This window comes from Moschus berezovskii, chromosome 1, assembly GCF_049115385.1.
Source record: "Moschus berezovskii isolate FMDL1 chromosome 1, NW_MosBer_1.0, whole genome shotgun sequence".
Taxonomy (NCBI): domain Eukaryota; kingdom Metazoa; phylum Chordata; class Mammalia; order Artiodactyla; family Moschidae; genus Moschus; species Moschus berezovskii.
Window position 1 is genome coordinate 78,384,745 of NC_142460.1, and position 12,296 is coordinate 78,397,040.

The window sequence follows — 12,296 nt, forward strand, 5'->3', positions numbered from 1 at the left end:
AGATCAGCAAGGGAGAACATTGCTTCCAACATCCCCTGAGAAATATATAAGAAGTCAGTGTCTTACCATTGATACTCCAAATGCCTACATGAGGAATTAGGAAGAAGCCCCAGAACAATTTCCCAGTTCCAAGCATGGTGAGTGATGTCTTCATTTCCTGTTTATATCAGGGATGTTCAGGTAGAAAGCTTCCCTTCCTCCCCTGAATCTTTCAGAGTTGGATCAGGTTATCTTCTTTAATGACATCTATAAAAGAAATAAAGAGGGAGGAGGTGGGAGAGGACAGTAAGAAAAGCCCAAATATTTTGTGAAACAAAACAAAGACTCGGTGGTACTCTGTTCTGTGGTTTTTGCTTCTTGTCAAATTGGCTGTTCAGTTTCAAATGCTTCGATCCGGAAAGCAGCTCAGTCCTTAAATACTTCTTTTGTGTCAGCCTTTTTGCCCCACATTGGGGTTTTTCTCATTCAAAGTTCAGTGAAATGAACAATTGAATTCTAAAGAAATTTATATTGGTAAAATATTTAGGTTGAGATTTTAATCAAATCAAGGTCAGAAAATTCATGGTAAAAACTACATATGATAAGTATACATTTCCCCCCCTTTTCACAGTTTGTGATTACAAAACTTCTTTTATGTTAGAGATTTTAGATTTATCTTCCCAAACATCATGTCATAAAAAGATGAGAATGCTTCCTGTCATTAGGCCAGTGGAGATTCATCTGAGGTTATGGAGAATATGAGTGATAAGAAACCCTGCCTCAACAAAGGAAGGAAAGGCAACTGTCTTCAGTCTGTAGATAAATATCAATGGGATGAAATCATCATTAGTATTGGCTGCATGTTTTCTCTAAATATCCAAGTTTTGAGCTAAATAACATCTTGAATATCAACTAAAGGAAACTTCCAATTTCAACATTCTTCATATGGTTACTATCTGAATTAAATAGAATAGAAACAATAAAGGAAGAAATGGAAAAGTTCGAGATCAGATAGCTCAGGATCAATGTGGAACGATTTTTGTCAACTCCACTTCTAATAACAGAAGATAGTTAAATTCACTCATTTGAGATTCCAAGTGAAAAATCTAGATTTGTGACATATGTGGTCATTGACAAAAGTTGATTTTGTAAGTCTTTGAGAGGCTGGTGATTTTCTTCCAAGGCCAAATTTCATGACTTTAAGTACTTAAGGTTAAAGGTTAACTTAAGAGCTTCCCTGGTGGCTCAGACAGTAAAGAATCTGCCTGCCATGCAAGAGATGCAGGTTCAGTCCCTGGGTTGGGAAGATCCCCTGGAGAAGGAAATGGCAACCCATTCCAGGATTTTCTCCTGGGGAATCCCGTGGACAGAAGAGCCTGGTGGATAACAGGGGTTGCAAAGGGACTGACATGACTTAGTGGCTAAACCACCAACACTGAGGTTAAAAGACAGTTATCATGTAGTCACTGATTCAAATAGATACTGTGAATGGTTGGATGCACAAAGATGAAAAATCACTTTTCCTGATGTTAAAGAGCTCAGTCAACCAGCACTGTACTTTCCTCATATCAGCCTTTACTGTTGAGACTCAAATATTCAGGCATTTCAACCACTACACTGTAACCCAGAGCAACTACATGTAGCTTCTTAGTACTTCCATTACTGGAGTAAACATCCTCAAAATATTTATGTAATATTTACACAGCTTTCTTTCCCATGCTCAAGGTGGAATACAAATGACCTATAGCAGCTGAGGTAAGCTCATTGTGCCTTTAAAATTGCCCCAGAAGTCAAAAGATGTAAGCCTCAAGGCCAAGGATCTCAGGATATTATCCCAAATCAGAAAGAAGTTCTAAAATTGTTGTTTATCTCAGCTAAAACCTTCATGATTCCCTAAAGATTTTTTCATATAAAAATGTCTATGCTAATTAGATAAAATTTGGAAAAAAATAATTATGTAACACCTAATGTATTTTTTCAGTTCAGTTCAGTCGCTCAGTCGTGTCTGACTCTTTGTGACCCCATGAATCACAGCATGCCAGGCCTCCCTGTCCATCACCAACTCCCAGAGTTCACTCAAACTCATGTCCATCAAGTCGGTGATGCCATCCAGCCATCTCATTCTCTGTCATTCCCGTCTCCTCCTGCCCCCAGTCCTTCCCAGCATCAGAGTCTTTTCCAGTGAGTCAACTTGTCGCATGAGGTAGCCAAAGTATTGGAGTTTCAGCTTTAGCATCAGTCCTTCCAATGAACATCCAGGACTGGTCTCCTTTAGAATGGACTGGTTGGATCTCCTTGCAGTCCAAGGGACTCTCAAGAGTCTTCTCCAGCACCACAGTTCAAAAGCATCAATTCTTCAGCGATCAGCTTTCTTCACAGTCCAACTCTCACATCCATACATGACCATGGGAAAAACTTAAAAGATATCTATTTATGACTTTTATGAGAATGACTGGCCCTTTGTACCTCCAGAGTTGGAGTCCTTAGAGCCAAATAGTCATGTTTTAAAGAAATCCCTATTTTAAAGGTGATTCTGATATAACTAGTTTGGATAAATATTTGTAAACCAATTATAAGTTATCAGGGAGCATGGGCTTTCGAGTCACAAAAGACTTGCCATCAGATCTTTGCCACTTATTAGCTGCAGACTCTCTAACACATTTCCCAGATTCTTAGAGCCTATGGTAGAGTGGGGAATGCAGTCAACAAAGAGCATCCAGGTGTATACTCCTCCAGGATCTGCTCAGCTGAGATTCCCCTTGTCCAAGCTCATGCTTTCCTGTAACAGCCTGCATCCAGTGATGGAACAAGGAAAGTGTATCAATAGCCAGCCACATTGACTCCACATGGGATACTGATGGCCAATACTTGACTCAGAGCTCCCAGTTGACACAGCTAAGATTAGGTCAGGCTTATAGTTTGACATCTTTCTCTGCCCAACCTCCCTTCCACCACCTTTCTTTCACAGGTGTTGATCTGTAGTCTATTTTGAATTCTGCTTCCAGAGAACTAAATCTGTTCTACATCTCCATTTTCTGTTCTTAGAACACAGATGGTAATATCTGTTATGTTGGCTAACTGAGGTAATGTATGCAAAGTGATCAGTAACTTGTATCAATAATTATTTCTGAACCAAAGGTGGGTTTTCATTTGGACAAGATGAATACTAGGAAGCCTTGTATTAATAAAATGGTGGAACAAGTTGAAAATGCTTATTTGCTAATAGCAGTCATCGTTGCACAGAGAATGGGACTGAAAAGTCATATCAAGTCTTTGATTAGAGCAGAAGAAATGTAACAGCTTAAAGAAGGTCTGAATTCCAGAAAATTTACAAGGATGGATCAGCTTCATAAAGAGGCCACAGAAATGAAGGGCAAATAGAACTAGAGGCTTGAGAACAGGAGATGTAAAAAGGGTCTAGCTATTGGGCCTGTCCCTCAGGGAAAGAGTTGTAACCCTCCAAAAGCCTGGAAGAGGTCAAAGTATAGTAGTTGTGTATTCACAGCATGACTGGAGGGCTGGATGGGAAAAAAGGCAGGGGTCACTTACTGACAGTGGAATACAGACAAGGATCACAGTTATTGCTACCACCTCTGAGATGGGAAAGGATGCTGACTTGATATTGAGCTCCTTCACTTGGCTCTTTAAAGTGTCCATTTGGTGAGAGAATCAGTCTCATACTATGAGGTGGATAGTATAAAATACCCTTGGATGCAAAAGTTTGAAGATGCTTTGGGGAAAAAATATTCCGTGCAATCAAAAAATGTATATACATGCAATCCCCCCAAACACCCTGCTCCCCTTACTTCTGTATTGGTAGACTTAAAGTGTATTCTGGTTCTGTTACTTACTAGATGTATGTCCTTTGACAAGTTACTTAACTCTGAATCTGTTATCTCTTTGAGTCCCATTATTTCCTTTGTAAAGCAGGAATCATTAGACTTACCTGAAACCTTGTCATGAAGTATCCAATAAGAGACAAAAATAGTAACATACATTTTAAGTTTAACAAACATGAAACCACTTGCCATAGCCACAGGAGCACAAAACTAGGATCCTGGTAATTGTGTTTTCCTTTCCTTTTTCCCACTCAGATGAACTGTATAAACTGACTGCCTATGTCTTGTTTACTTGTATCCTTGAAGCATGGGCAGGGAGAGAGAAGACTTCTCCTTAGGCACCTGTGTGTACTATATTTGTATATGCTTCTATTTTTATGCCATTTTGTATGTTTATCTCATTGTTTTTGTCATGAAACCAGTTTATACATGCATCATTGCTCTGCAGATTGTTTCATCTTCTGCTTTTGTGGGCATGTACATGCTTTGATGTGACTGCAGCTTCAGATCTCAGCAAAAGGTTAGGGTCTGAAGCCATGAACTCATTCTTCCAGGAGGGACTAGGTGGTTTACATGGAAAATACAGGTGGCATACCTTGTAGACTTACAAATATAAGGATTGTAATTGACCAAAAGCCCCAGGTTCTGCACACTGATATTGATCACCCTATTTGTGCCATGAGGTTCTGCTTCCTAGCCAGTGACTGAGCACAACAGAAACACCAAGGCAGGTCCATTTCTGAAAGACACGGGACTGTTCTTTATTATTATTGGAGTATTATTGCTTTACAATGTTGTATTAGTTTCTGCTGTACAATAAAGTCAATCAGCTATATGTATACATATACTCACTCCTTCTTGGACCTCCCTCCCACCTTGCCTCCATCTTACCCCTCTAGGTCATCACAGAGCACTGAGCTGAGTTCCCTATGCTGTACAGCAGGTTCCCACTAGCTAGCTATTTTACACATGGTAGTATATTTATGTCAAATCTAATCTTCCAATTCATCCAACACTCCCCTTCTGCCTGTTTCCACATGCCCATTCTCTATATCTGTGTCTCTCTTCCTGCTCTGGAACTAGGTTCATCTGTACCATTTTGCTGTTCAGTTGCTTAGTCAAGTCTATCTCTTTGCAACCTCGTGGACTGCAGCACACCAGGCTTCCCTGTCCTTCACCATCTCCCAGAGCTTGCTCAAACTCATTCATGTCCACTAAGTCAGTGGTGCCATCCAACCATCTCGTCCTCTGTTGTCCCATTCTCCTGCCTTCAATCTTTCCCAGCATCATTTTAATGACCTACTTTAGCTTTAAGAATCTAAAGCTAGAATCTCGCCAAACCTCCCTTGCAGTAGGCAGCACTCAAGCATAGTTCCATGCAACCTGCTTTCACTCAGGATCACACTTGGTAATCTAATAGTTCTCCCTGGCTTTTTTTTCTCATAGGCATTTCCCCTAATCTAATCCTTGCATGTTTCAAGGAGCCTGCATTTTGGATCACCCAGTCTAACACATCAACTTTGCACAGTTATAACAATGTTTAATATACAACTTTTTATTTTGCTTTTCTACATGCCTTGTTCAATGGGTAATATTCTTCATAAGGTGAATCTATGTTGTAGAAAGTGGGAAGACATGAAAGCTAGTTAGTAGAAATCACAGTATTAACTTAGAAATTGTGACGATCAGGCAACCAATGGGAATAATAGTAAAAAAAAAAAAACAAAAAAACACCAAAAAACACAGGCATATAAAGCAGGCAGAAACTTGAAAAATTCACATCCTTTCAACTATAAAAGTGAAAGTAGCTAAGAGCACAATGGGAATCAGACCAAATAAAGTGAAAGTCTTTTTCAGAGCTGCACTGCACTCCACTACTCTTGCCTGGAAACTCCCGTGGACGGAGGAGTCTGGTGGGCTGCAGTCCATGGGGTTGCTAAGGGTCGGACACGACTGAGCGACTTCACTTTAACTTTTCACTTTCATGCATTGGAGAAGGAAATGTTAACCCACTCCAGTGTTCTTGCCTGGAGAATCCCAGGGACAGGAGAGCCTGGTGGGGTCTATGTGACCCTGCCGTCTATGGGGTCACACAGAGTCGGACACGACTGAAGCGACTTAGCAGCAGCAGCACATGCTTCACTTGCTTTTGTTGTAGCACTAAAATCCTCTCCTTATTTACATGGCTTTATGAGAAAAAGAACATGCAAATGAAGTAAATAGTATTTCATAGCAAAGCAAAATGGAGTTAGCTTTATTTTGGAATAAGTCAAAGAAAGAATTTGGGAGAAATTTGTCTTGAAGTTACATGTTGTTCAGTTGCTAAGTTGTGTCTGAGTCTTTGCAACCCCATGGACTGCAGCACATCTGAAATTATACGGTTATATATCCAGCAGCTTCCTGGATGCCCAATTGTGCCAGACATTGCAGTTGCTTAGTAATGAAGAAATCCCCAAATGAGAGGGCTAAAGGAAGGTTCCCAGGGGACCAGAAAAGCAGGGAGGACTCAAGGTCAGGGCAGAAACTAATTGCCATTCACCAATCAGTTCAGAAGTATAGCATTTCATTTTGCATTTCGTAGACACATATAAATGATATCAGTGGTAACTGACTAGATTTGGAGCCTGGTTACTTGGAGAAGGAAATGGCAGCCCACTCCAGTGTTCTTGCCTGGAGAATCCCAGAGACAGAGGAGCCTGGTGGGTGCCGTCTATGGGGTCTCACAGAGTCGGACACGACTGAAGCGACTTAGCAGTAGCAGTATCCTTTTCATGCTAATTGGAGTCAGTGCTAATAAACTTAAATAATTATATATTTAAATTTTCTCCCATGATGGTTTGAAAGGAAACTCAGAAAGACCAAGGCCAGGGAAAGCATGTTTTCCCGACTTCTGAGCTGACTTTTAGCTGCTGCTCAGTTACCTTGTAGGACTGCTTCCCATGCCCTTACCTTAGGCATTTCTCCAAGTGATTTAGGAAAAAATACTCCCCAGTAGCATACATTTAAATAGCTGAGTAATATTTCATCTTACAATTATAGCAGTATTTATTTAGTCATTTTCCTATTGCAGAATGTTTAAGTTCTGTTAATTTTTCACATAAACATTTTTGCTCTGCTGCAAAGTCGACTGAGCAACTGGAGTGAACTGAACTATCTAACAGTAACCATATGTAACATTTTGTACTCCTTTTAAATTAGGAAAAAATCTTTCCTGGATGATTTCTAATTAAGATGTCCAGATAAATGTGGTCAGCCTCCCAAATGTGTCCACATCCTAAGCCCTTAAACTACTGCTACCTTATATGGCAAAAGCTAATTGACAGATTTGATTAAATTAAGGATCTTGAGAGAAATTATCCTGGATTGGTCAGGTAGGCCTGATGTGATCACAATTATACTTATAAGAGAGAAACAGAAGGAGTCAGGGTTGGAAGAGTAGGAAATGTGACAACAGAAGCAGAGATTGAAGTGATATGGCCACCAGCCTAGGAATGCCAGCAGCCTCTAGAAGCTGGAAGAGACAGGAGTGGATTCTTCTCTCTGGAGCCACCAGAAGAAACCAGCTCTGCTGACATCTTGATTTTAGTCTTATAAGACTCACTTTGGTATCTGATTCTCTAGAACTGTAAAAGAATACATTTGTGCTGTGTTAAGACAGTTTGTGCTATTACAGTGGCAGTAGAAAAGTAAAGAATAATGTTTTATTCTCCATCATGCAAATTCCCAGCAAAGGTCAAAATGTTAATGTCCAGTAAATCTTCTATCCTAATACAAAAGGAAACTTGCTACATTCTAAAAGTTTTATGGAATTTCTTTTAGAAATAGTGTGGGTGAGGCCAAGCCATAAGAAGCTAGAAGTTCTCAAGCCTAGCTCATCTCCTGTGAAGCTTCACGTACCTGGTAACTATAGAGACCACTAGGCAGCACATCCCTAACCTTCCCTAGGAAAAGTGATGGCATGGGTCAAAGGGCTATCCTAGGATTACATCACTTGAGTTTCATATCAGTTTAGATAGAGTTCAGCTATGTGCTTCCCTGGTGGCTCAGCTGGTAAAGAATCCGCCTGCAATGCGGGAGACCTGGGTTCAATCCCTGGGTTGGGAAGATCCCCTGGAGAAGGGAGAAGCTACCCACTCCAGTATTCTGGCCTGGAGAATCCCATGGACTATACAGTCCATGGGGTCACAAAGAGTCAGACACAACTGAGCGACTTTCACTATGTATAGTGGAAAAGTCCAAAGTAGTGATGGTTTTATTAAAAAAAAAATAGAACACTGTTTCTTTTACATGCAAAAGAAGTATAGAGGTAGGCGGGACAGGGCTGATATTGTGGCTCCTCATTAATCAGCACCCTTCTATCCTGGTTTTTCTTGCTTCACTATCTTAACTGTGGCATCCATCTTCTGGGGCCAAGATCTAAGATGAGTGGTCTCAGCTCTAGACATCATGTCTGAGTTACAGGTTCAAAGAAAGAGGTAGAGGACAAAGGGAGCAGACCTTGGGGGTGACTGAGATGCTTTAGGGAGATTTTCTGGAAATCCAATACCAAACTTTCACCTAACAACACTCTGAACATTACTTAATCATATAGCCACATTTTCCTGCAAGGAAGACTTGAAAATAGAATCTTCTATTTAGGCAAGAAAAATATACACAACTAAATTTCTAGATTCCTTTATTAAGAAGGCCCAAAGCTTCAAGCACTTACATATCCATGAACACACATCCCTCTCCAAAAGAGACAATATCAACATCTTACCTTGCTAGGTTGTCCAAAGCGGAGATATTTAGAGGACACATATTCTCTGCATCAGATTTGCATGTAGCTTCTCATGGTTCTACGACTTATGAACTAAAAGTTAAGGCATTGCTCCCTACATTTCTATGATAGTGTTTTTTAAAAAATTCATAAGTATTTTTGATTATTGAGTAAAGTGTTATTTACAATGATATAACAACATAAAGGAGGCCTGCTTTTAGAATAACTGGAGTCCCCAAGTGAAGAATGAACATAGTACCCATAGTTTAAATTATTATATGACAATAATAAATTCTAATCAGTTAATATTTTGTCCATTGTGATATAAATAACATGTTTCTCCATATCTTTTCTAGACTACGGTGCCTCAGTGTTCCATATTATATAGAAAGATACTTCAAACCAAAAGTAAAAATGTCGATATGATTTCTTTTCAGCTTGTATGTAAAAGATAACACACATTTCTATACAGAAAAGGGTATAAACGAAATGTAGCTACTGATAAGAGCAATGATGTCCTGCTGCAACAGTGGACAAGTTCCTACATTTGCGCTTCCAATTGCCCTAACCTTTGGCCTCTGAAGTCTCTTCCTAGTTTTTGAAGATTAAGTTTCTTGGATAGCGGTCTCTGAGGCTGAGATGAGCATGCGGGAAATTTAGTAAAGAGTGCTCTAGGGATCACTGAATGGAAGGACAGAGAAGACAGGAGTATTAAGCAGAGGGATAATGAGGCTATGATACTGTCTCAGGAAAGGCTTCAGCCAACAAGGGGAACATCTGGAACTGGACTGGTCCCTTAGAGAAGTTTCAGGTTTGGCTGAGAGGAGTGGGACTTTACGTACCTGTGTTGACAAGTCACTGGATGCAGGCTGTCTTCAGGAAGGGTGGTGTGTCCTTTAGTGAAGAATTGATACTTCTCTTCAGTAATTTCCCAGACAAGACTGACAGCTGAGAACACTCCCAGGAGCTGAAGAATTGTCCTTCAGTCCTCAAGGGGGTCTGGATTGTGCAGCATAGCTTCTAACACACTGGTCCTTTTTCCTGTATGACTCCAGCTGAGGGGGGCAGCTTGGGGAGGATGACACTGAGGAATGCACAGCTTCATCATTCTACTTTATATCTGTGCAAGTTGGGGCCCAGGCACAGTGTTGGTATTTATCAGTCACAGACTATTGTAAGCTGGTCTTGGGGTTCCCTCAACAATCTAGTAGGATTTCTATTATTTTTCAGTTAGCTTCATGCACAAAGAACTACAGTTAAGAAGTGTGTGTAGTTGTGAATTTTTAAGCCAGAAGACTTACTGGCCACTATCCTTTGTTCACCCTCCAGTTTGGTTAATGAGAGCTATCTTGCACCTGTTTTAAAGAGGATTAAATGGAAAGATAATTCTTAATCTGATCTTTATCAATAAGCTAGCTCCCATTATCAGGCAAACAACTCTTAATGGACTTACTTGAAAATACTTGAGATCTGAAACTTATTTCTTTCTAAGGCTAAACATTAACCTTTACTGTTGGAGTAAGAAAATAGTTGATTTTATTTTTTAAGTAGACTTTGTTTTTTAGACCAGTTTTAGGGTTCACAGCAAAATTGGGCAGAAAAAAGAGTTCCTATATACTCGCTTCCTCCACACAAGCACAACCTCTCCCACCATCAATATCCGGCCCCAGAGTAGAAGGTTTGTTACAACAGATGAACAAAAATCAACAGATAATTATCACACAAAGTCCATAGTTTATATTATGGTTTACTCTTGGTGTTGTACCTTCTATGGGTTTTGACAAATGCGTAATGACATTTATCCACCATTACAGTATCATACAGAGTAGCTTCACTCTCCTAAACTCACTGTGCTCTGCTTATTTGTCTCTCTCTTCCTCCCATCTGCTGCTGCTGCTGCTGCTGAGTCACTTCAGTTGTATCCGACTCTGTGTGACCCCATAGATGGAAGCCCACCAGGCTCCCCCATCCCTGGGATTCTCTAGGCAAGAACACTGGAGTGGGTTGCCATTTCCTTCTCCATCCTCCCATCTAACCCCTGGCAAACACTGTGGCTACAATTTTACTGTTTCCAGAATATTATAGAATTGGAATCATACAGTATGCCACCCTTTCAAGTTGGCTTCTTTCACTGAGTATAAAATACTTTTAAGTTTCTTTTATGGTTTTTTCATGACTTGGTAGCTCATTTTTATTTAATGCTGAATAATATTCCACTGTCTGGATATACCCCATTTTATTTATCCATTCAATTGAAGGATATCTTGGCTACTTTCAAGTTTTGGAAATTATGAATAAAGCTGCTATAAACATTTATGCGGAGGTTTTTGTGTGGACATAAGTTTTCAACTCATTTGGTTAAACACCAGAGTTGAATTTTGTTAACTCTGCAAGATTCCAAATTACTGAAGACTCAAGCTACTTAGATTGCAGGCAACAAGCCTATGGCCTCTTTTAGCCAAGTTCTATTTCCTTTCACCTATAGTTTGAGTTGATCTGTATCTTTCCAGACTTTGATGAAAGCAGCAATAACCAGCACATACACATTAACATTTTGAATTTTCCCTAACATATTGGTTAATGTAACAAGCTTGGTCAGCATGAGTTCTGCCATCTAAGGATTGTTGAATGTCATATAACTAGGTTCACAAGCTTTCCAGTCTTCAGAGTCTAAATTTTTAGTATTGTTTCCCCAGCTTTCTCATGAAACCAAAGCCATTTTAGGTTGTGATGCTTTCTGCACACAGTCCTGGTAAAAATGACTGCATTTCAGATAACAGAATCATCTGTAGCCAATTTAACCAGAAAAGAATTAATTTCAAATTTCTTGAAGTGCCAAGAAACCAACGTAGATGTTACATAACGAGGAGAAATAGAGTGGAGAGAAATACCCGGTTGTCCAATTGGTGTTCAGTCACTGAGTAGTGTCTGACTCTGTGACCCCATGAACTGCAGCACACCAGGCTTACCTGTCCTTCACTATCTCCTGGAGTTTGCTCAAACTCATGTCCATTGATACAGTGATGTCATCCAACCATCTCATTCTCTGTTTCCCCCTTTCTCCTTTTGCCTTCAATCTCTATCAGCATCAGGGTCTTTCCAATGAGTCATCTCTCCGCATCGGGTGGTCAAAGTATGGATTGTTATAACAAAATCACACTGCTTCCAGTGCACTCAACACACCTGAGGTCTGAGAGTAGGCCATTACCACTACTGTTCTAGAAACAAACACCTCAATGACTGTGCTTGTCAAAAAAATCACTTGTCTGCTGCTCCTTGATGTATGTTCACTGCCATGTTCTGAGTCTCACACGCAGACTCCTGTCTAAAGAGAGTCCGGGGAATGTGATCATCACTTTCTGCCTCCAGGGTCCCAGAAGGCAGGAGGAAAAGGAGTTGGAGTTCCATGAGGAATGGTTTTCACTGCGGGGTGATTTCATCCCTCCAGGATAGTGGATAATGTCTGGAGATACTTCTGTTTGTCACAACTGAGGTGGGAGTGAAAATAACATTTAGAGGGTGAAGGCCAAGGATGCTGCTCAACATCCTACAATGCACAGGATGGACTGCAAATAAAGAATTATCCAGGGACTTCTCTGGTGGTCCAGGGGTTAAGAATCCATCTGCCAATGGAGGGGACATGGGTTTGATCCCTGGTCCCAGAAGATTCCATGTGCCATGAGGTGACTAAGCCTTTGTGCCACAACTACTGAGCCCGC

General features: G+C 40.4%; 1 protein-coding gene across 3 annotated transcripts in view; it reads right to left on the reverse strand.

The window, feature by feature from the left end:
• The window catches only part of BTLA (B and T lymphocyte associated), a 63,185-nt gene that overhangs the window by 34,734 nt on the left and 16,155 nt on the right, over positions 1–12,296 (reverse strand). The window contains exon 3 of one of the 3 annotated variants that reach the window (XM_088836893.1): positions 67–246. In XM_088836893.1, coding sequence (XP_088693019.1) covers positions 67–154 — 88 coding nt within the window. In that variant the 5' untranslated portion in view covers positions 155–246. Of the gene's footprint in view, positions 1–66; positions 520–12,296 lie in introns of those variants that run through there. The other 2 variants (XM_088836894.1, XM_088836898.1) reach the window with 2 other exon arrangements.